Genomic DNA, 27,674 nt, shown 5'->3' with positions numbered 1-27,674 from the left:
TGTCTAAATTATTATTGCCTAGTAGCACTCACATCTGTAGCCATGAAATGTTTTGAAAGGCTGGTCATGGGTCACATCAACACCATAATCCCGGACACCCTGGACCCACCCCAATTCGCATACCGCTTCACAGATTACGCAATCTCTATTGCACTCCACACTGCCCTTTCCCACCTGGACAAAAGTAACACCTACATGACAATGCTGTTCATGGACTACAGCTCCGTTTTTAAACCATAGTGCCATCCAAGCTCATCACTAAACTAAGGACTCTGGGATTGAACACCTCCCTCTGCAACTGGATCCTGGACTTCCTGATGGGCCACCCTCTGATGCTGATGCTTACACCTATCCATTGTTGTAGCTTCCTTTTGATTACTTTTTCATGTGTTGTATTCATTAGACATGACAGCCCAGGCATTATTTTTCTTGTTTTCTGTTGATGAATCATGCTGTTTGTTTTCGATAATTGGGTGGTTTAACACAATTCGCGTCAAGGGGGTTTTCCCTCTTGAAGTCACTGAAATTCTTTGAATGTTTTCTTTTACCTCTGTCCATTGTTTTGTTTAGGTGACTTGCTCCAATTCCACACAATGCTTATGTATTAGTGTCACATCCCTGGTTTTTGAAGTGTCCTCAGGTCAGCACCAAGCGCACATCGTTAATCTAATCAGACTTCACAAATATAACTGGTATGTCATTATTTACCTTAGTCTGGGACTCCCTAGTATAGAACTAATTAATCTGAAGTTAAGCAAAGTGGCACAGCGGGTCTAAGGCACTGGACCTCAGTGCAAGAGGCGTCACTACAGTCCCTGGTTCGGATCCAGGCTGTATCACATTCGGCCGGGATTGGGAGTTCCACATGGCGGTTCCCAATTGGCCCAGCATCGTCCAGGTTTGGCCGACATTGTAAATAAGAATTTGTTGTTAACTGACTTGCCTAGTTAAATAAAGGTAAGGGAAAAAAATGGATTTTTTTTTTTTTATCTGGAGTAATTTAAATAGAATTTATCCTAGTCCTGATTTAAATTAAACTCTGTCCACGAAACCGCCCCTGAGTAAAACAAGGAGAGATGTTCAAATCCACCTACTGAAATTACAACATTTAATTCCCCGTACAATTTTGGAACTGTTGTATTGAAAACCAGAACGAACAATTAGGTCAATCATGAAGCTGACAACACACGCAAGAGCGGAAAATAAATAATACATGATCAAACACTGAATATATATGCACAGCAATATTCAGTACTGCAATCAGGGCGCTAACTCTGGTCTTTACCTCATGAAACCAATAGATACGCTAGTAGTGTTTTAGCCAACCGGCACCAGTAGGGATTTTTGATAAATTACACTTTTGTGACTAATAATATCTTGTATAGCATTTGTATAAGCCATGTGTTAGGCCTAGTGTCATACGTCTTATCCGAATTAACTGAAGTTGCCTTTGGGAATAATACAGTTCTTATATTATATTGTGGAACACCATAAATAAAATAAAAAAACTAGGAAATGTAATTTCTTCTCATGGAATGTGAATCTGGGTCAATGACGTCACTTCACTTCTCGGATTCTGTTTAGTCGAGAAAAGTTTTCCCAGCACCGCGCCTTGGACATTATTTTCTTCCCCTTTTTGCAACAACGATACTTTTTGACTGACCATTTCTACGGAATAGCCATCATGTCTCCCCCATCAAGAAGGCTTCAAACGAAGCCTGTGATCACATGTCTCAAGACCTTTCTTATTTCTTACAGCGTCATATTTTGGGTGAGTATTTACATGTAAATAACTGATGCAAGCTACCGTAACAACAGGCAACCTTTCCAACCATTTGGCATTTACAAAGGAATAACGTTAGGCTACGGCTGACGCGAAAGGATTCGAATTATTGAAAATAAAACACACCTCATCAAAAAATATTTCCCCGTGGTATAGCGCGGCAACACTCTGGTATCACTTTTTGGATATTTAGCGACGGCACGAGCTAATTTACATAATTAATGTGCAAACTTTCAGTAAAAGTTGTGACCCTATCACAATTCGTTATGTTGTAATAAACTTTACTCCAGGAGCGACAAACAACGCGACCTTTTTCTTTGGAGTATTGCAGTCCGCGAGCAGAGGCTACATTTCGATTGTTCACGTTGATTGCGGGGCTCATGAAGTCGTCAATTTCCACCCAACTAAGGCTCGTATAGCCCTTGTTCATGGCTCCCAGTTCCATTACATTACACGTACATTGGAAAAAGGAGTCTTCTGTACGGGGGAGTTTTGTTTAGAGCCCAGACGCTAGGTCTAAACATTAACATGTGTCGCTTGCGGTACGGTTTTGGAAGCATATAGACCTTATCTTTCATATCTGCGAGAAAAACGTTAAATTGACACATTTATAGGGTAAAGGTTAGTGTTTCCACATGGCCATATCTCCATGTTACAGCTCCTGTTTACAGAAGACAGTGACCACCTGTGGTAACTGGGAACTGTATCAAGCATGATCCGAACATCTGTGTGTAATAAAAGGCCGCCAGAAACGTGTCATCACTGAAAAAATACTATCAGCAGCAACTGTGATGAAGCTGATTAAAATGGTTTACAGTAAGTTTTTATATTTTGCTTTTGTGAAATGATTTCGAGGTGATATGAAAGTAAAGGGCTATGTTTCTAGACCCCTGTCGCAATTGAGAATCGATTCAAGTTTAGATGGAATATTTGGCTGTTTTGGCTGCTAGAGCCAGTCTACCTCTGAAAATAACATATAAGAGTAACAGTAGGCTCCATAAGAGTACATTTTGCGCTAGGGCTTGAGCTGATATTATTAGGCAACTTGGCAGATGTTGTAAACAGCTTTTCTAAATGGTTGACTGAGAAACAACCTCATACGGCTGGCATACTATATTCATTATTATGAATATAAACATCTATTTAGCTGTAGTTTTAGGTGATCTTTATTTATTATTTTATTTTTGTTGCCAAATTGACATTAAAGACCGTTAGATAGCTTTCATTTTTCTAACAACTTTCTTGGTAAATCTTGTGAAAATGTGATTTCTAAACGCTGTTTATTCAATTTCCGTTATTCTGTCTACGCCATTAATTGAATGTGGCTTTTTTCTGGGATCAATGTTCATGATAACACATTTATCTCAGCTGTTTATTGATATATAGAGGGTGATGTGTATCATTTGTGGCCCGGTGGACTAATGACAGCACTCTGAGGAATGACTCATGTAGAAGGAAGGGCAATACATTTTTCTAGGGAAGATGCTGAGCTCACTGACGTGAGACCTTGGGCTATTGGTTGTGGGGGAGATGTTTAAGTATTATGTTGACTTTGCTTTCCATGTGAGAAAAATCTGTTGTAGGCCACTTATACCAACCTCAAAGCTTTTTCAGCTTTGTAAAGACCCCCAACAACAGTCACACTGGGCTGAATACAATTGTTAGGTGCTCAAGTTGTATAATTAGGATGGTTGTTTTTGAGCCTTAAATCTTGAGTTTGTGTACACTGTAAGGGGATGTTTAAGAAGTTTGGCCTAGTTCTTTGACACAAATATACAGTGTATTCAGACCCCTTTCCTTTTCCCACATTTTACTACGTTACAGCCTTAATCTAAAATGTATTAAATATTTTTTTCCCCTCAAAAATCTACACACCACCCCATAATGACAAAGCAAAAACGGGTTCATAGAAATTGTTACAAATGTATTAAAAATAAAAAACAGATACCTTATTTACATAAGTATTCAGACCCTTTGCTATGAGACTGGAAATTGCTCTCCGGTGCATCCTGTTTCCATTTATCATCCTTGAGATGTTTATAGAACTTGATTGGAGTCCACCTGTGGTAAATTCAATTGCTTGGACATGATTTGGAAAGGCACACACTGGCCAAACTGAGCTATCGGGGGAGAAGGGCCTTGGTCAGGGAGGTGACCAAGAACCTGATGGTCACTCTGATAGAGCTCCAGAATTTCTTTGTGGAGATGGGGAACCTTCCAGAAGGATAACCATCTCCTCAGCACTCTACCAATCAGGCCTTTATGGTAGAGTGGCCAGATGGAAGCCACTCCTCATTAAAAGGCACATGACAGCCCGCTAGGAGTTTGCCAAAAGGCACCTAAAGGACTCTCAGACCATGAGAAACAAGATTCTGTGGTCTGGTGAAACCAAGATTGAACTCTTTGGCCTGAATGCCAAGTGTCAAGTCTGGAGGAAACCTGGCACCATCCCTATGGTGAAGCATGGTAGTGGAAGCATCATTTTCTGCGGCAGGGACTGGGAGACAAGCAGGATCAAGGGAAAGATGAACGGAGCAAAGTACAGAGGGATCCTTGATGAAAACCTACTCCCGGGCGCAGCAACTACTCCTGTGCAGCGACGTTCCCCATCCAACCTGACAGAGCTTGAGAGGATCTGCAGAGAAGCCTGGGAAAAACTCCTCAAATACAGGTGTGCCAAGCTTGTAGCGTCATACCCAAGAATACTCAAGGCTGTAATCGCTGCCAAAGGTGCCTCAACAGAGTACTGAGTAAAGGGTCTGAATACTTATATAAATGTAATATTTCAGTTTATTTTTGTATACATTTGCAAAAATGTATAAACCTTTTTTTGCTTTGTCATTATGGGGTGTTGTGGGTAGATTGTGGGGGGGAAAAATAATTAAATTAATTTTAGAATGAGGCTGAAAAGTAACAAAATGTGGAAAAAGTCAACGGGTCTGAATACTTTCCGAATGCACTCTAGATCATAAATGCCATTTAGCAGATACTTTTATCCAAAGCCACTTAGTCATGCGTGCATACATTTTACATATGTGTGGTCCCAGGAATCAATCCCACTACCCTTTCATTATAAGTGCCGTGCTCTTCCAACTGGGTTACAAAGGATCAGCTGACTGTCTGTGTTTTCTCCCAGTTTACAGGGGTTTTCCTTCTGGCTGTTGGCATATGGGGGAAGGTGAACCTGGAAGCTTATTTGAAGCTGACCTCTGAAAACGAGCACCAACATGCCATATGTCCTCATCGGAACTGGAGCCATCATTGTTATTTTTGGCCTTTTTGGTTGCTTCGCTACATGCCGTGGTAGTCCATGCATGCTAAAACTGGTCAGTTGCACTGTGAAGTGTTACATTTTGTATTGCACATTCTCCTCAAATGTTTCTAGTCTTTGCTTGTATGTAAATTGATGAGTTTTTTTTTTTTTTTTTGTTCCCCTCTCAGTATGCCACGTTCCTGATTTTGATGTTCTTAGTGGAGTTTGTGGCTGGCGTCTTTGGCTTCTTGAGACATGAGGTGAGAGATTTTTTAGAAGTAGTGTTTCCACATCCAACAATTTACCAGGTGCTGGGGTACATGTTGATGTATAAGAAATGGAATTACCCGGGTACTGAGGTATACTCCCATATAGATTATTCCAACGTTTCCGACTAGAAGGACTACGAAGACCTTCTGGTCGAAATGTTGCAATAAACTATAGGGTGGTATACAACAATGTGTGGGTACTTCTATGAGGTGACTTAAAATACACTTGCCATTACTATAGGATTCAGTTGGCCACAAATGAAACCAAATTCCCTTTGTTTATTGCAGATAAAGGCTGTATTAGGTGATGCCTATAAAGATGCTGTGACGAACTACAATACCACTGACCCCAAAAGCTCTGAAGTTGACGCCATCCAGAGGACTGTAAGTGATATTTTTGTTATTCATTGCATAGCCTAATTCTATCTGGTTCCTTTGCAAAGACCACAAAACATTCTGTTTTAGAGAAGTGGCTTATAACAACATTTTATCAGAGACCCTGCAGAAGTGTTGCTATAATCAACTTCTACAGTACAGATGGTCACGACCCGCCATCTTTTTCCAGTTGCGTAGATCTTGTTGGTATACGATTGTATTAGGTTATGGTCTGTCTTTTACATAATTAAGTAACTTATTGATGTACAATAGAACCACCCTTTAAAGCATTATTTGATTTGCCCACTTGGCAAAGCCATCCATAGAATTAGGAATTAGAAGTCACCGTTGTCATTTCCTCTTGATAATTAGTAAATGTGTTTTGTACAGTTTCACTGCTGTGGAGTGAATAGTTACAAGGACTGGAACGCGACAAAGTACTTCAAAGACAATGGTATCCCTGTCAGCTGTTGCAAAGCGAACACGGTCTGCTCTGTCGAGAACCTCGAGGACCTTGACAAGGCTCGTGACGTGGTGTATGACACGGTGAGAGCACTGCCGCATATCATTATCAATCATGTCACACAGAATTATGTCAGCGCTTCCTGTCTCTGGTTAGCTAAGTTCACACCCTGCTTTGATTCAAAGTTTGTCAGTATTTTAGATCAAGTGTTTGCCAATCAGTAGGCGTAATGAACAGCTATAACCTAAAGGAACCATAGTAAAACATTTTGTTTTCCTTCTGCTTAACATGTTTTAGGGCTGCATCTCACTGCTGACCACTTCTATGGAGTCTAAACTGGGAATCAATGCAGGGGCATGTTTTGGAGTTGCGTTTTTCCAGGTACATGAATTGACAGGGTGCTTACAGTAGGCATAATAATCTCTAGGGGAAAAATATACAACAATTTTATTACCAGTATCATGCATCTTGAAATGTTGGAAGATCATCAAGAAAATGCTAGATTTAACCTTTTTTGTCATTTGTTTTATTGTTTTGTTCACATCCTAATTGAAACTCTGTTTAACTTTCTGCCTAGCTCATTGGGGTTTTCTTGTCCTGCTGCTTGTCTCGATACATCACCATCAACCAGTATGAGATGGTCTAGCAGTGTCCTTCCACAGGTAGTATCCTACAAGGACTAGTGGTGTGGGATCCCATCCCATGCCTCATTATTTTCAAATAGAAATTAATGTCTTAGGAGTGTTCAAAATGTTCATTCCTATGTATCCCAGTTCTTAGAGCGTCGAGCTTGCAGCGCCAGGGTTGTGGGTTCGATTCCCACGGGGGACCAGTACGAAAAAAGTGTTAATGTACACACTCACTACTGTAAGTTGCTCTGGATAAGAGTGTCTGCTAAATGATAAAATATAAATTATTATATTGTCATACATGACATGACACTGGAACCCCTGTACTTGGTTTTGTCACTTAAGTTTCTGTGTATCAACTTCTTGATTCCGCCACTACTGAAGAGAGCATTTTCATGAAAGGAAATGCCCGCTTCCGGACATCAGATATGGTATTCATTACTTAGGAAGGCGATCGTGTACAATACCAGTCCACATTTTGGATACACCTACTCATTCAAGGGTTTTTCTTTTTTTCTTTTCTTTTTTTAAACTATTTTCTACATTGTAGAATAGTAGTGAAGACATCAAAACTATGAAAAAACACATGGAATCATGTAGTAAGCAAAAAAGTGTTAAACAAATCAAAATATATTTTAGATTCTTCAAAGTAGCCACCCTTTGCCTTGATGACAGCTTTGCACACTCTTGGCATTCTCTCAACCAGCTTCACCTGGAATGCTTTTCCAACAGTCTTGAAGGAGTTCCCACATATGCTGAGAACTTGTTGGCTGTGCGGTCCAAACCATCTCAATTGGGTTAAGGTCGGGTGATTGTGGAGGCCAGGTCATCTGATGCAGCACACGATCACTTTCCTTCCTGGTGAAATAGCCCTTACTCATCCTGGAGGTGTGTTAGGTCATTGTCCTGTTGAAAAAGAAATGATAGTCCCACTAAGCGCAGAAAGCTGTGGTAGCTATGCTGGTTAAGTGTGCCTTGAATTCTAAATAAATCACTGACTGTGTCACTAGCAAAGCACCATCACACCCCCTCCTCCATGCTTCATGGTGGGAACCACACATGCAGAGATGATCCGTTCACCTACTATGCGTAGGCAAAAACACTGGTATACACTGGTTTATAAGGCCATATTGGGTAAAATGCCATTTTATCTCTGTTCTTATTTAGTCAGGTCAGTAAATAAATATCTATTACGGTCCCATTCTCATTTGCTTCTAACAGTACCAAAAATTAGAACAGGTCATGGTAGAAGTAGTTTTAGTTACTTAGCTCTGTGGTCCTGGAATTCTCTCCTGAACATTTTAAAACGTGATCTAGTTTCGTTGGAGTTTAAACACTTGAACGATGTATATATCAGAGTATAATTGTCTTTAGGACAGCTGTTTTTAGTCAAGACTTTTGTGTTTTTAACATGTATAATTGTTGTACTGTGTGTGTGTGTGTGTGTGTTTTATAGTTTTGTTTAATGTTGTGTTAGTGTATGTAAGTTGTTTTGTCTGAAAAGTTGTTCCCCCTGCTGCTGTTGGACCAGGTCTCTCTTGGAAAAGAGCTGTTATCTCAATGAGGAAAAACCTGTATAAATAAAAATAATATGCGTCTCACAAAGACACGGCGGTTGGAACCAAAAATCTCAAATTTGGACTCATCAGCCCAAAGGACAGATTTCCACCGGTCTGATGTCCATTGCTTGTGTTTCTTGGCCCAAGCAGGTCTCTTCCTCTTATTGGTGTCCTTTAGTAGTGGTTTCTTTGCAGCAATTCGACCATGGATGCCTGATTTTTACGCAGTCTCCTCTGAACAGTTGATGTTGAGATGTGTCTGTTACTTGAACTCTGTGAAGCATTTATTTGGGCTGCAATCTGCGGTGTCGTTAACTCTAATGAACTTATCCTCTGCAGCAGAGGTAACTCTGGGTCTTTCTTTCCTGTGGCGGTCCTCATGAGAGCCAGTTTCATCATAGCGCTTGATGGTTTTTGTGCTGCACTTTAAGACATTTTCAAAGTTCTTGAAATTTTCTGCATTGTCTGATCTTCATGTCTTAAAGTAATGATGGACTGTTGTTTCTCTTTGCATATTTGAGCTGTTCTTGCCATAATATGGACTTGGTCTTTTACCAAATGCGTTCCAGGTGACTACCTCATGAAACCGGTTGAGAGAATGCCAAGTGTGTGCAAAGCTGTTATCAAGGGTGGCTACTTTGAAGAATCTAAAATACTTTTTGGGTTACTACATGATTCCATATGTGTTAATTCATAGTTTTGATGTCTTTACTATTCTACAATGTAGAACATTTTTAAAAATAAAGAGAAACCCAGGAATGAGTAGGGGTGTCAAATGTTTACTGGTACTGTAAATTCAAACCATCATGTGGAAATGTAGTACAGTGTATCAATATTGTGCTCAACAGTTGAGTAAGACCAGTGGCTGAAGTCCCCAACCTGACGTAACATTCATTATTGATGCACCAATAAAAGTAATGGAAAATGTTAATGACTACAACCCATCTAACATGTAATTTGTCTTTTTTCTTTGCAGGTCACTGACAGGCTGCTCATGATGCAAAGGGATCTGGCATATTTTGAATCCTTCGTATACGTGTAATGGTTATGATACTTTAGAATACACTCTTGCTGGTAAAAAAAAACGCACCTTTTTGACTTTCACTTTTCAATGGCAGCCAGATTGAAGGAAAAAAAGTTATTGGACACCATAAGGGATTTATTTCTGCCATTCTGTCATCAATGGGATAAAGCTTTGTCTTGCTAAGGCTAGTGGAATACAGTTTATTGTGCTTAAATGTTCATTTGGGATTCACTGACTTTGTTTGATGCTATTATATATGACATATTGCAGTTGGTTTGGTGCGCTTAGACCAAATATTAATGTATACGTTAAGCGTTCTCATATGCATGTAATTTTCTATCGTATAGGCTGCCGTCATATTGTTGTTATATGGCATCTTGTGTGTTAAAATGGTCTTACTGTAGCTTATGTTATTTTCATGATTGGCATTACAATATTATAAGCTGGTGACTAATTAGACCATCTGGAACACCACGGTAATTTACACTGTGGAAAACCTCCAGCAATCCAGCCATCTCTTCGGTGGAGACTGGGAGAAAAGTATTCAAAGGAGCCTTTGTGCTGTTGACACGTAGTTAATAGAAAATTATACACCACTGTGATTTCATGTGCATGTGAAGGCATTTTATAAGCCTTTTATGTGATTTACTGTGTTTTAAGTTTATGTTCAGGTCTTGTATTCACCCAAAAAAAAATATATATATATATATCCTCAATTGAAAATAATTCTCTGTGTTAATTGTTGTTCATTTTGTGTAAAAAGCATGAAGTTTAGGTGTCTTTATTTTTTGTTCATCTTTAAAAACAACTGGGTCCCACTCAAATGACTATTTTATAGGCCTGCCTTGTTTTGTTATTGACTGAAATGGTGTGAAAATTGCATGCACCTGGGGTGTATTCATTATGGAAACCGTTTAAGAACCAAACCGTGCAACACGAGTTTCTATTGGACAAATGCAGGTAGGTCCCTCCCCGTTTCGTTACGTTTGCTTCAGTTTTGCAACATAGTTGGTGGAATGAATGCTATTCACTAGGAACCAACACGAAGTAAACTGACTGTCCAATAGACAATATTTGCGTTGCTACAAGTTTTCCAGTGCGGTGTGCAGCAGCTGGCGAGTTTATTTGGCTACGAGGGACGTGATTCTCACCCAGAAATCACATCACTGAAAACTTAGCAGGTCAATTCCACCACTTTAACCTGATTTTCATTATCTCTAGCACAATACCAGTGTTTACATATTGAAAACGGCGCATTACTACGTTTTCTAGCCTCCATCTGGCTAGAAACATTTTGCAGATTTTTAACACTTTATATTCACCCTGTGATGTCACAATCATTTTTTAGAACATTAGCGATCTTAAAAACACGCAGTTTTCACACATGTAGACACTGGTTTGGTCTTGGACATAATGAATATGAGGTTGAAAATGGACGGAATTACCCTTTAAGAACCGGCCTTCAGTCTGTGGCATGTGGTGGGAAAATGGCGGAGGCATTGGCAAGTATATCGGTGGTACAGGACCAGATCAACTGTCCAATCAGAGGGATCCGGTAGCTCTCACACAGTTACTGCATGAGCTGTGTTACACACTGTTGGACTGTAAAATCAAAACGGTGTCTATGTAACAAGTGTTGAATTTCATGTTGTATATTTACATAAAATCTGCATAGTTCCCATGCCTGATATTACTGTACATTCCTTTTGTTGTATGTGCCCTTTTTAATGTCACACATGTCCTTCTCTTTCTGCATTCCTCCTAGGTAATTGAAAAATTGTCCCATGAAAATCATAATCCTGTATGTTAAAACAGATATTGAGTTTATATTGCTACTAACATTGTAATATTATGGTCTTCTACCAGTACATTGTGATATTTATGGATTTCATGCATTTATTAACTTTCTGTTTTGTGAATGCTGTACATGCTAGCTAGCTAGCTACTGTACATTCTACCTACATGTCGTCATTGGGCTAGCATGGCTATTCATGTCTCCGGTTAATTTATACTTTACAGGACAGCACAACATTTCATTTATGGATGTTTGTTTATCCGGTATGTCATGTGTTTGTTATTTTGACGATATTTTACTGTTTGTTTGCAAGTGCACGTCATGCACTAACTGTACGTAACGCTTGGCTGGCATTTATGAAAGTTGGCTAGCCCAGTCCCATAGGCTATACTCTACATTGCATTATATTGTATCATTATCAAACGAGACAAATGTTATTCTTATTTTCACACTGTCTATTGTATCCATGTGGAAGTGAGGAGTTGGTGCGCAAGGGCAGCTCAACATTTAATTTATGAATGCTGTTGGTTTCTTTATCAGAATAAAACATCAACCCTGATCCTTTGGTCATATGTAAGCCGATCAAAATAATCTACACCAGTCTCATCTGCAGCTGCCCTCAGTGCAGAGACAAGGCCAGTGCTGAAGAAAATGTTTATGATGGTGGGGGTTGTAGCTCTCTTCACGACAACAGACTCAGGTTGGTTCCTTGAAACGGGCGTTTATTGCCTTGCACGTCCTTTTCTCCGATGCATCCACATCACGCCTTGAGAACTCGTTGGCTGCTTGTCCTGAAAAGAGGTTCTTGAATCCTTAAAGTCCCTTTACTGTCTTTCTTAGCCTCTGCCATCAACAATTATGACTCAGACTAAGATCCGGTTAAATTAGATTGCACACAGTCAATGAACAAATTCCGTAGCAGTAACACAACAGAGAACGTTAGTTCCGGGATGGAACATAAAAACACAAACAATGGCCTAACGTTAATTTACCTGTTACGTCATATTTAAATTGTTATCTATACATCAATAAATCATTTATTTATTTACTACATCAAATAAACCATGAATTATGTATTAATCATGCATCGTGAACACAGCATCTATGTAACACCACTTACACTCCCACCAAATCACTCATTAACTTGGAATGTGGGATTTTCTTTTAAACAAAAAGTATGAAAATAATTCATAAAATGTTTTAAGTCTGAATGAAGGTATGTGATTTAGTTAGCCTCTAGTAAGGTAACTACCTTGTGAATAGGCCTTTCAAGGTGGACTGATCTAGTGTGTGGTTTTCCTTTACCAAGTGTAGTGTCACTGACTAGTAGCTTCAGCTTTCGCACCATTCCGTCTGCACTAGGATGAGCTTCTACAACCCTGGCAAGCTTCCACTCATTTCTTGGTGAGCTGTCATCTTGTAGAATCAGAATATCATCTATTTATGAGTTTCGTGATTTTCTTTGCCATTTCTGTCGTTGTTGGAGGTTTAGCAGGTATTCTCGGTTCCATCTTCGCCAGAATTCATTGGCTAGGAACTGCACTCTTCTCCACCTTTTGCACAGATAGAGATCTTCTTTGCAGAATTGTCGAGGAGGGGGCAGAATAATTGAAGATTTCATAGTTAGTATGTGGTTATGAGTGAGAGGTTCTGGACCGGTGGGATCGTGAAGATGTTCAACACTTAGTGGCCGCTGTTGATTAAAGCCATTGTTTCGTAAAGGAATGTTCTCAGAGTTGTGGTGTCGAGTCTGCTTGCGCACTTGTCGAGCATGGTAGTCAGAATGCTCCGAATAGTTCGAATTTGGCGCTCCCAGACTCCACCCATGTGACTTGCTGATGGGACGTTCATAACGAATTGACAACCGATTGCTCGTTGACGTTCTTGATCCATTCCCTTGAGCAACTCAAAAAACACTATTTTAGCACCCATGAAACTTGTTCCCCGATCGCATCTCAATTGGCGTACAGGTCCTCTGATAGCTACAAACATTCGAAGTGCATTTATGAATGCGTCTGTTTTCAAGTCGTCTAGTGTTTCAATATGCACTGCTCTGGAGCATAGGCAGGTAAACAACAATCCATATCGTTTTAATTCCTTTCTTCCTTCCTTTACCATGAAGGGGGCAAAACAATCAAGACCGCAGTAAGTAAAGGGAGGGGATGTCTCTGTTCTCTCACCCGGCAGATCCGCCATTTGTTGAACTTCTGTAGTTCTTCTGTATCTCCTACATTGTACGCACTTGTAAATGTGTGAGGAGACCACATTTCCGCATCCCAAGATCCATATTCCGTTTGCACGCAACTCATTCATAGTCATGCCTCTTCCTTGGTGGTGTACACGCACATGATGATGATTGACGAGCAGGGCTGACACATGAGATTTCTTCGGAAGTATTGCTGGATGTTTTACGTCATGGTGCAATGCTGATTGGGATAGCCGTCCTCCCACCCTGAGGACATTGTTCTTGTCCATGAAGGCATTCAACTGGTGTAACTTGTTGCGCTTGTTCATGGTGTGTTCTTTCTGGAGCTTGATTTTATGGATGTCTTCAGCGAAGGCTTCTTCTTGCACCAGCTTGATAATGAAGATTTCCGCTTTTCTTCTTTCTTCAAGGCTAGTTGCTTCATTCGTTCTTGGTTGAAGTCCTTTGAATTCCCTGACAAATTTCTGGAGCCTGGCGATGGCTCTCACTGCTCTGGACCAGTCAGAAAACTTAATGAAGCGATTCGCTATTGAATTCACTTCTTTCGTCTTGACTGCGTGGACATGGGCCTTGCGAAGCTCAGGGTCGGTTGTTTCTACTTCTCCCACCATTTCCTCTTCACGTGGAAGACTCCGCTGCCAAAGAAAGTCGGGTCCTTTCAGCCAGTTAGACTCTTTCAGCTGAACTGCACTTAGCCCTCTTGAGGCGTAGTCGGCTGGGTTATTTTCAGAGCTGACATATCGCCATTGTTCAGGGTTTGTGCTTGATCTTATGCGTTGGATCCGGTTTGCTACAAACGTGTGAAACCTTTTGGCGTCATTGTTCACGTAGCCAAGGACCACCTTTGAGTCCGTCCAGTAACACTCTTGCAGGTTTTCAATCTCGAGCTCTCTTTTGACGACATCACCATTACGGACTGAAGTCACAGCTGACGACAATTCAAGTCTTGGGATAGTCGTTAGTTTGGTAGGGGCTACTCTTGCCTTCCCCATGACAAGTGAGCAACTGATGTGTCCTGTTTCACTTATAGCTCGGAGATACGACGATGCACCATATCCATTGAGACTTGCATCTGAAAAGTTGTGAAGCTCGTATCGCTTGACTTCGCCAAAGCTTGATGAAAGGTAGCTTCTTGGGATCTTCAGGGCTGCAAGGTGAGGCAAATCTTTAAGCCATGACTCCCATTGTGGCAGAATGTGCTCAGGGAGATCTTTGTCCCAGCTTACTTTGTCTCTGCAAAGCGTCTGAAGGATCTGTTTGCCAACTAGTATGAAGGGAGCCACAAACCCCAGTGGATCATAGACAGAAGCGACGGTTGAGAGAACACCTCTCCTTGTCAGTGGAATTTCCTTAACTACGACCCTGAATTGGAATTCACCTGTTTCGACGCACCACTGAACTCCAAGTGCTCGCTCGATGTGAAGTTCTCCTAGGGCCATGTCTAGATCCTTGGTTTGGGCACGTTCTGCAAGTGGTATAGCGGCAATCACTTCTTTGTCGTTGGACATAAACTTGTGCAGCCGAAGGTTTCCTGTTTTGCACAAGGCTCTTGATTCTTCCACCAAATGTATGGCTTCAGCAGGTGACTTTACGCTTATTAAGCCATCGTCGACGTAAAAGCTTCTTTGGATGAACTTGATGGACTCTTCACTGAACCTTCCATGACCCTGCGATGCCAGATGCTTGAGTCCAAAGTTGGAGCAGCCAGGGGATGAAGCTGCCCCAAACAAGTGCACCTTCATTCTGTACACAGAGGGTTTGGAGTCTAGATCACCTTTGTCCCACCAGAGGAACTTTAGATAGTCTTGGTGTTCCTTTGCAACGTGAAACTGATGAAACATCTTTTCAACATCACACATTATGGCGACTGGACCTTTTCTAAATCGACATTGCACTCCAACTAATGTGTTAGTCAGGTCTGGCCCGGTCAAGAGATGATCGTTTAGGGAGGTTTCTTGACAGCGTGCCGAACAGTCGAAAACCACACGGATCTTCCCAGGTTTGTGGGGGTGGTAGACTTCGTGGTGCGGAATGTACCATGCTGGTTGGTTATCGAGTTCAGGCTATGGAACCTTCTCAGCATCTCGTCGGGTTATTATGTCATTCATGAAATGGACATAATCCTTTCTCCTCAGTCGTCGCTCTAATGAGGAGAGCCTATGAACTACACATCGTTTATTGTCTGAGAGATTAGGTTTGTCCGTCTTGAAAGGAAGTGGGAGTTCATAGTGGCCGTCTTCCTTCTGCCTTATACTTTCTTTCACTTTAAACAAGAAGAGGTCTTCCTGAGAAACTGGGTTGTCATCTGCAGTGTGATCTGCGAAATCAGATTCGAGGACCTTGATTATGTCTGTTGGATTGATCTCTTTGACTTGAGTTTTGCACACAAAGTGTACTTCTCTCTTCAGCTCATATGATGGCTGCACGGCAGGTGTCACTTGTCGCACGTTGATTCTGTGACTGGTTCCTATTGCATCACCGTAGTCACTTGCTTGAGTCGAGCAGCTCCAGCCGAGATCAGTTCGCTGTGCATATGGATGATTTTCTTCACCGGACAGGATCTCCCTTGGAAGAAGGGCTTGTTGACAGTTATAGCCGATCAGAAGGCCTACTTCGCAATTCAGTGGTGGTGGAATCTTGTCTGCCAATTGTTCCAGATGAGGCCATTTTAGAGCTGCTTCAGCAATTGGAATGTGCGACCTGTCTGCTGGAATGAATTCTCGTGTGAAAAGTGGTGGCAATGGGATCCTTTTCTTTAAGTTGTACCCTCTCACTTGTAGACTTGTCCGTTTCTGGCAGGGTATGACTGTTGACCTTGTAGACATTGTGGACAGCCGCAAACTGACATTCCCTTTGTTTGTGTTGAGGTCTTGGGCCACTTCATCTAGGATGAAAGTCGTATTCGCTTTGCGTGTCTAAGAGCGCGTAGACGAGAACTTCTTGATCTGGCTGTTTTGTGGACGAGACCCAGACTGGTATGATTGAGGACGTTTGTGTGCTTAGGCCTTCTTGTATGACTCTGTTGGTAATTGCTGCTGCAGCTATTTCTTTGGTGTCTGCTCTGTGCTTTGAGTAGTCGTCTACCTTTGGAGGTGTCGACCTTTGATGTTCCTTGAACTTGTCATCATGCAAACATGTCGGGTGTCTCTTCTGACATCTTTCACACGTACTCTTGTTATCACACGTTCTTGAGTGATGACCAGTCTTCAAACATCCAAAGCAAAGCTTTTCTGCTTGCACAAACTTCACACGATCTTGAACCGTCTGTTCACTGAACTTTCTGCACTTGACGAGGACATGTCCTGTTCTTTTGCAAAAAATGCATGATGGGATGTTGCTCTGTGTTGTGTTTGTGGACAGTGTTTTTGCTTGAATGGTTTGACTTCGTGGATGCTTTGGTTTCTCGCTTTCCACACTCTTGAGCGCTTGTATTGAGGATATAGGCTTGCAAGCGAGATCTGCTTCCTTTGATAGAAAGTCTACAAACACCTTGAATGGTGGGTACCCAGCGTTTGCTTATCTGACTTCCATCGTTTTGCGGTTCCAAGTGTATACCAGCCAATCTGGCAACTTCAGCAGAATCTTTTGACTCTCATTGCAGTCATTGAGAACTTCCAATGTCTTAATGTGGGGCATTGCAGCCTCGCAGCTCTTGAGGAAGTCTGCAAAGTCTCTTAGTTCACAACCATCCTTAGAGCTTATCTTTGGCCATCCATGCAGCTTGTCTCTGAAGGACTTCCCAATTATGAATGGGTCTCCGAAACGTTTTTGCAACAGCTGCCAGGCTGAGTCGTATGCTGCTTCAGTGCCTAGTAGGAAAAATCCTTCAACAGCTTTCTTTGCGGCACCACCTAAGTACTTTCTTAGGTAATACAGTTTTTCATTCTTTGGGATGTTTTTCCTGTTTATTAATGTTTCGAAAGATAGCTGCCAGTCTTTGAATTTCAAAGGATCTCCAGTGAATAATGCAGGCTCTGGTGTTGGGAGATGATTGGCACTTATAGCTTCTGCTAGCACGTTGACCAGATCAGAGCTGTTCTGCACTTGATGTATGGACACTGAAGTTGGTGGAGCTTGAAGTACCAATTGTGGATTTTGGGGACTAAGAGCTTGACTTGTAACTGGTAGAGGTTGAGGAATGAATGAGGGACTTGAGTCATAGAGGGCTTGCGTTGTGACTGGTAGAGATGGAGGGCGGTCTGGAGGAACTGTGAGGTTAAGAACTTGAAGTTCTCCTGCTGGTTCAACATCATGCAGGAAGTCGGTGGTCTCAAAATTGTCTTCGACTTGATCGCAGACCTTTACTCGAGCTCTTGCAGCGTTCAACTTCTTCACTTCCTCTAGACGTTTAAGCTTTCTACGCTTGTCTTGCATTGCCTGTTGTCTGGCTAGGTTCTCAGATTCTATCGCTTCCCTTTCTTGTTCATCCAACACTGCCAAAATGTCCTTGGATGCGGCAGCTTCAGCTGCAGCCTCATTTCTTTTGACTGAGTGGATGCTAGAGTGGATAGAACCACATTTTGATCGACGAGACGGTGGCCTTGATAGAAAACCTGTTGAGTCTAGGATCGAGCCAACATCGGGCCAAGGTTCTTCCTCCTCATCTGATGTATGCCCTTTAAGTTGCCTTTCTGCCTTTTGAATGATAAATCCTGAAAGCGAAATGCACGTGTCAACTCTGCATCGGAGGTTTGGTTCAGGAGTTTTCATTCTACGTAACTCTTCATAAATGACCTGTACATCAGAACAGGTGCCTTTCATGTTGTCAATCAGCTCATTTAATTCGTCCTCAGAGGCCGAATCAGTCAATATTTCCTTGCCTATTCTTGCATGATACTTCTCATGGATGATCCTGTACCGACGTTGTACACTCTTCAGCCTTTCTTCTTGAAGTTCTTTTCCTTTCTCTGTTAGGGATCGGGTTCTTTCACTTCTTCGTAGCCTTTCCACTTCTTCTGCAGCCTCTGTGTCTGTCGCATCGGGTTGAGCAGGTGATTTGGTAATTTCACGGCATGTCTCAATGTTTGTGTCTGACATTTAGAGATGGATGTGGTATATGTGTCTCAACTATTGAGCTTGAATTGGATTTATATTAGGATATGGGTGAATGTAGGCTACAGTAGGCCTAAATGTGATTAGCCAGGAAGGTTAATAACTGTATGAATTCCTTAACTGTGTGAAGACTAGGTGGGTAGCCTAACTTCTAACTTCTAAATATAAACTTCAGTATTGCATCAAGATAACTATCAGCATTTCAACTTAGCTAGACTTCAAGTTGACTTCAATTTCAAAATAAGATTGAAAATGACTTTGGTTCAAATAAACTTAGTATAAACCTTAATCACAGAATGAATATGCATATAATGCATTAAATCACATATCACTTCACATAATTAAATAATTTCACATCAGTGGAGGTACCCTTTAAACTTTGCTTAAATTGCCCTTTAAGCTTGGCTAACACCACTTTTCATAAAACACTAATCTTAATTTCAATGTATGATTATCTTTTATCTTTACTCAAAAGTGTTCACTCGCATATGGAGTTAAGTTTCCCTTTAAATCTCGTAACACGTAACAACCACAAACACCAGCACATTCGATTTATCCCCAAAACATGTAGGCTAAGCACAGTGTGTAAGATTCATAGAACTGAGTCCTTAGTTGCAATTTCCAAGTAGAACCACTTCTCATCCCACCTTAACTTGAATGTTGTGGTAGAGTGCTTTTGGCCTGAAAAGTTGCGCTTTCAACACAGTCCAATCACCGTTGCTTGCAGTCGCTAAGCCAACAATGTCATTGCCTTTGCTTATCTGATCTGCTGGATCTTCGTTGCGTCGTTACCCGCGGCGGTCTTGTTGTCTCTCATACCCGTGTTGAGCAGGCGAGTTCTCACTGTAGCTCTCTTCACGACAACAGACACAGGTTGGTTCCTTGAAACGGGCGTTTATTGCCTTGCACGTCCTTTTCTCCGATGCAGCCACGTCACGCCTTGAGAACTCGTTGGCTGCTTGTCCTCAAAAGAGGTTATTGAATCCTTAAAGTCCCTTGAAAGTCCCTTTACTGTCTTTCTTAGCCTCTGCCATCAACAATTATGACTCAGACTAAGATCTGCTTAAGTTAGATTGCACACAGTCAATTAACAAATTCCGTAGCAGTAACACAACAGAGAACGTTAGTTCCAGGATGGAACATAAAAACACAAACAATGGCCTAATGTTAATTTACCTGTTACATCACATTTAAATTGTTATCTATACATCAACAAATCATTTATTTATTTACTACATCAAATAAACCATGAATTATGTATTAATCATGCATCGTGAACACAGCATCTATGTAACACCACTTACAGGGGTTATGGAGAAACTAATGACAGTCCAGGTCTCGACTTGAAGTCGACTGTTATGCTAGATCTGGCAACAAGGTGTATGATTTCTGCGTCAGTAAGAAACATAAAGCTGTGAAGTCCCGCCAAACTGTTGTGACCTCGTTTTGTGGAACTTCTCAATCCTCACCATAAAGTTTCCACCTTGATAAAGGATAGGCCTACCCTAGTCGACGCCGTTCAAATAAAGATGAAAATCTGCCCTAATCACAATAGAGTACTTGAAGTGTACTGTCAATGGGATCACTACGGCATTTGTTAACAGAGATGGGCAGTATTTTTGTCTGTTACATATATTTTAACAACTGAGTATTTAGTCATTTGTGTTTTCGGATGAACCAGTGGTAGTAGTTGGAGAACCCTAGGAACCATTGTAGTTCCTTTACGGTGGTAGGTTTGGGCCAGTTAAGCATGGCCGTGACTTTGCCTTCGTCCATGTTGACCCCTCCTGGTGTCAGCACAAACCCTAGGAAGGTTACCGTAGTAACGTGAAAGGCCTCTTCTCAGCCTTTCCATAAAGATGGTGGTCCTGTTGTTGTTGGAGGACTCGTTGGGCATGCTGTACGTGTTCTGCAAGGGAGTGAGAGTAGATCAAGATTTCGTCAATGTACACAATGATGAACAAGTTGATCATGTCCAGGAAAACTTCATTCATGAAGGACTGGAAGACTGCGGGAGCATTTTTAGCCGTAGGGCATAACCAGGTATTCCTAGTAACCCCTAGCGGTGATGAACCCGGCTTCTACTCATCCCCACTTCGGATACGGACAAGGTTGTAAGCACTACGTAGGTCCAGTTTGGAGTAGATGGTAGCCTGTCCAACATGTTCTAGTGCGGCCGGAATCAGAGGAAGAGGGAAGCGATTCTTGATGGTAAGGTCATTGAGGGGTCGGTAATCTATGTAGGGACAGAGACTACCATCCTTTTTCCTCACAAAAAAGGAACTGGATGCAGCTGGAGACGTGGATGGACAGATGAATCCCATGTCGAGGGCGTGTCCATAGCCTCATTCTCTGGGATGGAAAAGGGGTAGATCCAACCCTTAGGGGGCGATGCCCCAGGAAGGAGGTCAATCGCGCAGTCCTCTAGGCGATGAGGGGGCAGAATGGACACCTTTTTCTTGCTGAAGACACTCAGAAACTGGGCATATACAGGTGGGATGTGGGTTGGAATGGCAGACTCCGATCCTTCTATAGAGATGGCTCGACAGGGTAGACTGAAGCAGTTCTTAAAACAGGCGGGAGACCATGACAGCAGTTCCCCTTGTCGCCAGGAGATGGCAGGGTCGTGAAGGCTTAGCCAGGGGTGACCGAGGATGAGGGGTTCTTTAGGTGAAGACAACATCATTCACTGAATGACTTCGGAGTGAACGAGGCCAATCTGAAGGGTGATACGTTCGGTCATGCGAGTCACAAGACCAGTTCCGAGAGGTTGTCCGTCCAGCGCATTAATCCTAAAGGGAGGATTAACAGGGATTAGTTTGACTCTTAACTGTTGTACCAATTGTTCGTCAATGACATTTCCTGCCCCCCCATTTCCTGACCCCATTAGCAGAAAGAAGAGCTGGGATACCAAACTGCCTTTTGGTAATATTGAAAAATGTAGAGGTGCTTACCCGAGCGGAAGTGGAGGGGTTGTGTTCACCCCTTCGTGGGGGCCGAATCGGACAGCTAGTGAGTCGGTAGTTACTCTCCACAATAGAGGCACAGGTTTTCACGTAACCTCTTGTCTCTCGGCAGGCGTGAGAGGGGCGTGGCCGAGTTGCATGGGTTCGGGCTATTGGACCATGGTGGACGAGAGAAGGGCATGGAAGACTCGCAGGCAATGGGCGACTGTATAGGTTTGCGGTCCACCAATGGATATGGACATCCGGATGTATTGGTTGAGGTCCGTTAAATCTCCTCTGCAGCCAATCTCCTCTACCCCTCCGGTAGACTGTAAGGAGAGCTGGTTCACTCCATCCACTGGCGGGCAGCCTGGGTGCAGAACTCAAGGGCATACTCAGTGGTGGACCGATGGCCCTGTCGCAGCTCACATAACAGGTCCCCGGTGTGACGACCTGAAACTGAATGGTCGAACACTTCCTTGAAGAGGGCGTGGAAACGTGATTCAGAGGACAGATCAAAACTTTAAGAGGTCCACAGGGCTGTGACCCAATCCAGAGCTTTGCCTGTGAGTAGGGAGATGACGAAGTCCACCCCGTCTTTGTCAGAGGTGAAGTCAGCGGGGTGATGGTCTATGTACAGGTTACACTGCATGAGAAATCCTTGAGATTTCCCTGGGGAGCCGTTGTATTTACTAGGCATGGATATAGGGGAGGATGAACGAGAGGGGGCGGTGACACCGGATATCGGTGAAGCAGGAATGGACTGGCGAAGGAGGTCGCAGAGTTCATCGATCCATTCCTCTTGTCGGGCTAGACGTAGCTGCAGCTCCGCTGAATCCATCTGTCGTTTTTGGTAAGGTATTCTGTACTGAACACGATAGGAGACAGAGAGCTGGTTTCAAGCGCAGAGCGCAGCAGGTGTTTATTGAAAGGGACCATAGGAGGCAGATAGCTGGGTCCAGGGGCAGGCAGAAGGTCATACACGGTAGGGCCAAAAATGGCAAAAACTATCATACCTGGGAGGAGAGCAGGATAGGAACAACCAGCGCTCCGAATGAAGTGTCTCAAAACAAACAATACCTCACAGTGATGGGATGCAAGGAACTGAACTAAATAGTGTGGGATGATGACATGCAGGTGTTTGAACAGGTGATTAGAATTCCGGTGATTGGGATCTGGAGAGTGAACTGGAAAGTGGGTTGCGTTCTGGTGATCTAAGTGTTTGGGAGTGTGAGTTGGACACAGACGTTACAGGACTGAACTACACTCCTATGTATTTTATAACAAGATACTTTTGAGAGCTGTAATTTACATTTTCAAAATACTTTTCTATACCATTTTTTTTTATATTGGTTCACAATTTTGTGGCCCCCTTTCAGCCTGCATTGGTAGCAGAAGTCTGATGGCACCATGGTGTGAAAAGACGGTCTGCTAAATGAACTATTGCAAAGCATGCTGAGTATTACTCTGCTCCCCGACCCAGAAACAAGGACAATAGTTATACCCAGTGTGCTTTGCAGGTCATTTTGGTATGTTTATTTTCACATTACATTTAGGTCATTTAGGAGACACTCTTATCAAGACTGACTTACAGTCAGTGCATTCAACTTAGGTGGATTAACAACAACATATCACAGTCATAGCAAGTAAAACATCTCTGTAACCGTTACTGAGAATGTTGTTGCTGTTCGAGCCAACTACTTGCAAATTTATTTCTGTATTTTAAAATACAAAATATATGTATGTTAATTAAATACATTTCAAAATACAAGTATTTTGTAGTTTATTTTGACACATTGATCTTTATGGTATTTTGTTATTGTATTTTAGAATGTTTTTTACCAACCCCTGTCTCTTACTTGTGCACCATGGATCAACACCATGGACAAATGGTTGTTGTAGCAGCAGGTCGGGCTGTGCAACAAGTGAGAATAGAACAAATTAGATCTTTATCTCATGACTTCCATGCTGGGTGTCCCTGTTATCATCTTTTTTTCTTCTCCAATTTCGTTTTTTTTGCCTGTGTATTTTGTAGGGTAGATACATCACCAGGACAGGCGACAAGTTGTGAGTGGCTTTTCATATGATTTTGTAAAGATGATATGAATTTCATTTAAAGCACCACCTCACAGGTAATGTTAAGAGTTCTGTCGCTTGTCTCTGTGTGTGACTCTACTACAAATTAAGTGAATAACATAGGTTAAAATGTAATTTGATTGATACTGTCTGGTGTGTAAATGTGACAAAAACATTGATAAGAGAGAACTCTGTATTTTTGGGTTGTGCACAAGAGAGCCCTTTTGGCACACTTTGGGTGTAGTGCATTGCAATACAATCATGGTTGTTGAGGTGAAGGATTCAATTGAAGCCTTTACGGCAGGAAGCTCCATCACGGTTGTTGACATGAAGGAGTAAGTTGAAACATTAGCAGGGGTGAATGACATTAAGTGAAACTCCAAATGAACAGTTCTCTTCATTTTATGAACTGAGCAGGAGCAAAGGACCTTCGGTGAAGTTCCACATGGTAAAATTCTCTGTTCATTTCTTGAGCAGAGTGGGGGTGACAGACTCTGGTGAAGCCCTTTCTGACAGATTGTTCGGTTAATTTTTGTACGTTTTGATGGAACTCTATATGATAGATACACTTTTTGTTTATTTCATACAGTTGAAGTTGGAAGTTTACATACACCTTAGCCAAATACATTTAAACTCAGTTTTCACAATTCTTGACATTTAATCAGAGTAAAAATTCTCTGTCTTAGGTCAGTTAGGATCACCACTTTATTTTAAGAATGTGAAATGTCAGAATAATAGTATAGAGAGTGATTTATTTCAGCTTTTATTTCTTTCATCACATTCCCAGTGGGTCAGAAGTTTACATACACTCAATTAATATTTGGTAGCATTGCCTTTAAATTGTTTACCTTGGTTCAAACTTTTCAGGTAGCCTTCCACAAGCTTCCCACAATAAGTTGGGTGAATTTTGGCCCATTCCTCCTGACAGAGCTGGTGTAACTGAGTCAGGTTTGTAGGCCTCCTTGCTCGCACACGCTTTTTCAGTTCTGCCGACAAATTTTCTCTGGGATTAAGGTCAGGGCTTTGTGATGGCCACTCCAATACCTTGACTTTGTTGTCCTTAAGCCATTTTGCTACAACTTTGGAATTATGCTTGGGGTCATTGTCCATTTGGAAGACCGATTTGTGACCAAGCTTTAACTTCCTGACTGATGTCGAGATGTTGCTTCAATATATCCACATCATTTTCCATCCTCATGATGCCATCTATTTTGTGAAGTGCACCAGTCCCTCCTGCAGCAAAGCACCCCCACAACATGATGCTGCCACCCCCGACCTTCAACGTTGGTGTAGCTCTCTTCACGACAACAGACACAGGTTGGTTCTTTGAAACGGGCGTTTATTGCATTGCACGTCTTTTTCTCCGATGCATCCACGTCACGCCGTGAGAACTATATGTTTGAATGAACACAGTAACGTTGATAAATTATACAGTACTGAAACAAAGAAATACAAATGGCGCTCGGCGCAACAATACAAATGGCACTTGGCGCGACAATACAAATGGAACTTGGCGCGACTATAAACAAAGTTCTATAGGTTGAACAAAATAACTCGTTGGCTGCTTGTCCTGAAAATAGGTTCTTGAATTCTTAAAGTCCCTTGAAAGTCCCTTTACTGTCTTTCTTAGCCTCTGCCATCAACAATTATGACTCAGACTAAGATCTGCTTAAGTTAGATTGCACACAGTCAATTAACAAATTCCGTAGCAGTAACACAACAGAGAACGTTAGTTCCGGGATGGAACATAAAAACACAATTAATGGCCTAACGTTAATTTACCTGTTACATCACATTTAAATTCTTATCTATACATCAATAAATCATTTATTTATTTACTACATCAAATAAACCTTGAATTATGTATTAATCATGCATAGTGAACACAGCATCTATGTAACAACACTTACAGTTGGGATGGTGTTCTTCGGCTTGCAAGCCTCCCCCTGATGGTCATTATGGCCAAACAGTTTTATTTTTGTTTCATCAGTCCAGAGGACATTTCTCCAAAAATTACGATTTTTGTCCCCATGTGTAGTTGCAAATCGTAGTCTGACTTTTTTTCCCGGTTTTGTAGAAATGACTTCTTCCTTGCTGAACGGCCTTTCAGGTTAAGTGGATATAGGACTCGTTTTACTGTGGATATAGATATTTTTGTACCTGTTTCCTCCAGCATCTTCACAGGGTCCTTTGCTGTTGTTCTGGGATTGATTTGCACTTTTTGCACCAAAGTATGTTCATCTCTAGGAGACAGAATACTTCTCCTTCCTGAGCAGTATTACGGCTGCGTGGTCCCATGGTGTTTATACTTGTGTACTATTGTTTGTACAGGTGAACGTGGTACCTTCAGGCGTTTGGAAATTGCTCCCAAGGATGAACCAGATTTAAGAAGGTCTATAATTTTTTTCTGAGGTCTTGGCTGATTTCTTTTGATTTTCCCATGATGTCAAGCAAACAGGAACTGAGTTTGAAGGTAGGCCTTGAAATACATCCACAGGTACACTTCCAATTGACTCAAATGATGTCAATTAGCCTATCAGAAGCTTCTAAAGCCATGACATCATTTTCTGGAATTTTCCAAGCTGTTTAAAGTGTAAACTTCTGACCCACTGGAATTGTGATACAGTGAATTATAAGTGAAATAATCTGTTTGTAAACTATTGTTGGAAAAATTACTTGTGTCATGCACAAAGTAGATGTCCTAACCGACTTGCCAAAACTATAGTTTGTTAACAAGAAATTTGTGGAGTGGTTTATAAATAAGTTTTAATGACTCCAACCTAAGTGTATGTAAACTTCAGACTTCAACTGTATATGCAGGATAGCGAAAGGGTATGCATGAGCCGGCTATGTGTAATTGAGTGAGTGTGTGACTCATATGGTTTAAGAGCAGCACTGTGGCTCGCGAAAGATATGTGTCGCTGATGCTGTCTATAGTGATAGACAGTAGCCCTAATGTTAAAGTGATTCCTCCAGAGAGTTTGATGACCTGGGTTGACCGCCACGAAAGGTTTTTAGAATAGGGCTAAATTGAAATGGAGATGACGGCCATTGCCGAGTGCTTAAAAGTAACGTATATTTGTTCATCCTGAAGGAAATATTCAAAAATGATATCCAACAAAAAAAGGTTTAACCCAAGGTAGAGGTTTTAACATAGACAAGATTCATGGAACTCATGGATAGCCTATCAGTTGAAGTTGAGATAGTAGGGAGTGTTGACAGTATGGTTCATAGTATGAATGTCACGCCCTGACCTTAGAGAGCCTTTTTATTCTCTAGTTTGGTTAGGTCAGGGTGTGACTAAGGTGGGTACTCTAGTTTTTGTATTTCTATGTTGGCCTGGTATGGTTCCCAATCAGAGAAAGCTGTCAGTCGTTGTCTCTGATTGGGGATCATATTTAGGCAGCCTTTTCCCACCTGTTTGTTGTGGGATCTTGTCTATGACTAGTTGCCTGCGAGCACTACATTAGCATCACGTTTCGTTTTGCGCTTTATTGTTTTCTGGGCGTTTCACTCGAATAAAGATGATGAAACCATTCCACGCAGCACCTTGGTCCGTCTCTACACACAACTGTGACAATGAATGTGTTATTAGTAGCTTCTAGCAAGCACTCAGATAATGCAATAGAGTGGTCATCTGAAACTAGTGTGTTAAAGATAAACAGTCAGATGGGCTGCTTCTGGACCTGATATTTGTGGAAAATTTGCAAAGCACTATAAATTTGTCTCGTTCTCCCAACATACAAATCACATGAGAATCGAAGGTCATTTCCATTCCGTTCCCCCTCCAGCACATCTAGGTTAAACATAAGCTTCCCGTGGACTCATAGATAAGCCTCCACCAGTGAAAGTGAGTGGTAGCCTACTCGCCTACTCGCTTAACTCAAACAGGCTGTAAGAGAAAATAGACCGCACAGCTAAGAATAGCAATAAATACATAAGATCGTCAACCTGGCTGACATGATGTTCTAATTATTATTAAATAAAATGATAATTTCGTGCTAAATATAGTCTACTTCAGACTGAATCAAGTAGATGTTTTTTGTAGAATGAGGACTCCGAACCAAAAGAGCTGATAAACTGGCACCCCCGGATGTGTAAATAACAGATTTCATATTTTGACTATTGATTCTCCCAGGGACAGGAAGTATAGACCGCAAGCCGTACGTCAAATGCAACAGGCCTTGACGATAAGATGAGACTAGTGGAAAGAACTCTGGGATGGTTTCAACTTTAGTAAGTGTT

The 27,674-nt window shown here is 41.7% G+C and overlaps 1 protein-coding gene across 1 annotated transcript; it reads left to right on the top strand.

The window, feature by feature from the left end:
* The first annotated feature begins 1,495 nt into the window (after positions 1-1,495).
* LOC106604762 (tetraspanin-7) lies at positions 1,496-11,707 on the top strand. Its single transcript, XM_014199770.3, is given in 9 exon segments — positions 1,496-1,771; positions 4,920-5,000; positions 5,002-5,109; positions 5,225-5,296; positions 5,594-5,689; positions 6,071-6,226; positions 6,441-6,524; positions 6,721-6,805; positions 9,308-11,707. Coding segments are annotated over 8 exon segments (753 nt in total). The 5' UTR covers positions 1,496-1,684; the 3' UTR covers positions 6,790-6,805; positions 9,308-11,707.
* The last annotated feature ends 15,967 nt before the right edge of the window (positions 11,708-27,674 follow it).

Source organism: Salmo salar, chromosome 05, assembly GCF_965601325.2.
Source record: "Salmo salar chromosome 05, fSalSal1, whole genome shotgun sequence".
In the NCBI taxonomy this organism is placed as follows: Eukaryota; Metazoa; Chordata; class Actinopteri; order Salmoniformes; family Salmonidae; genus Salmo; species Salmo salar.
Note: the sequence above shows the minus strand (reverse complement) of the source record. Positions and strands in the feature narration are given on the sequence as shown.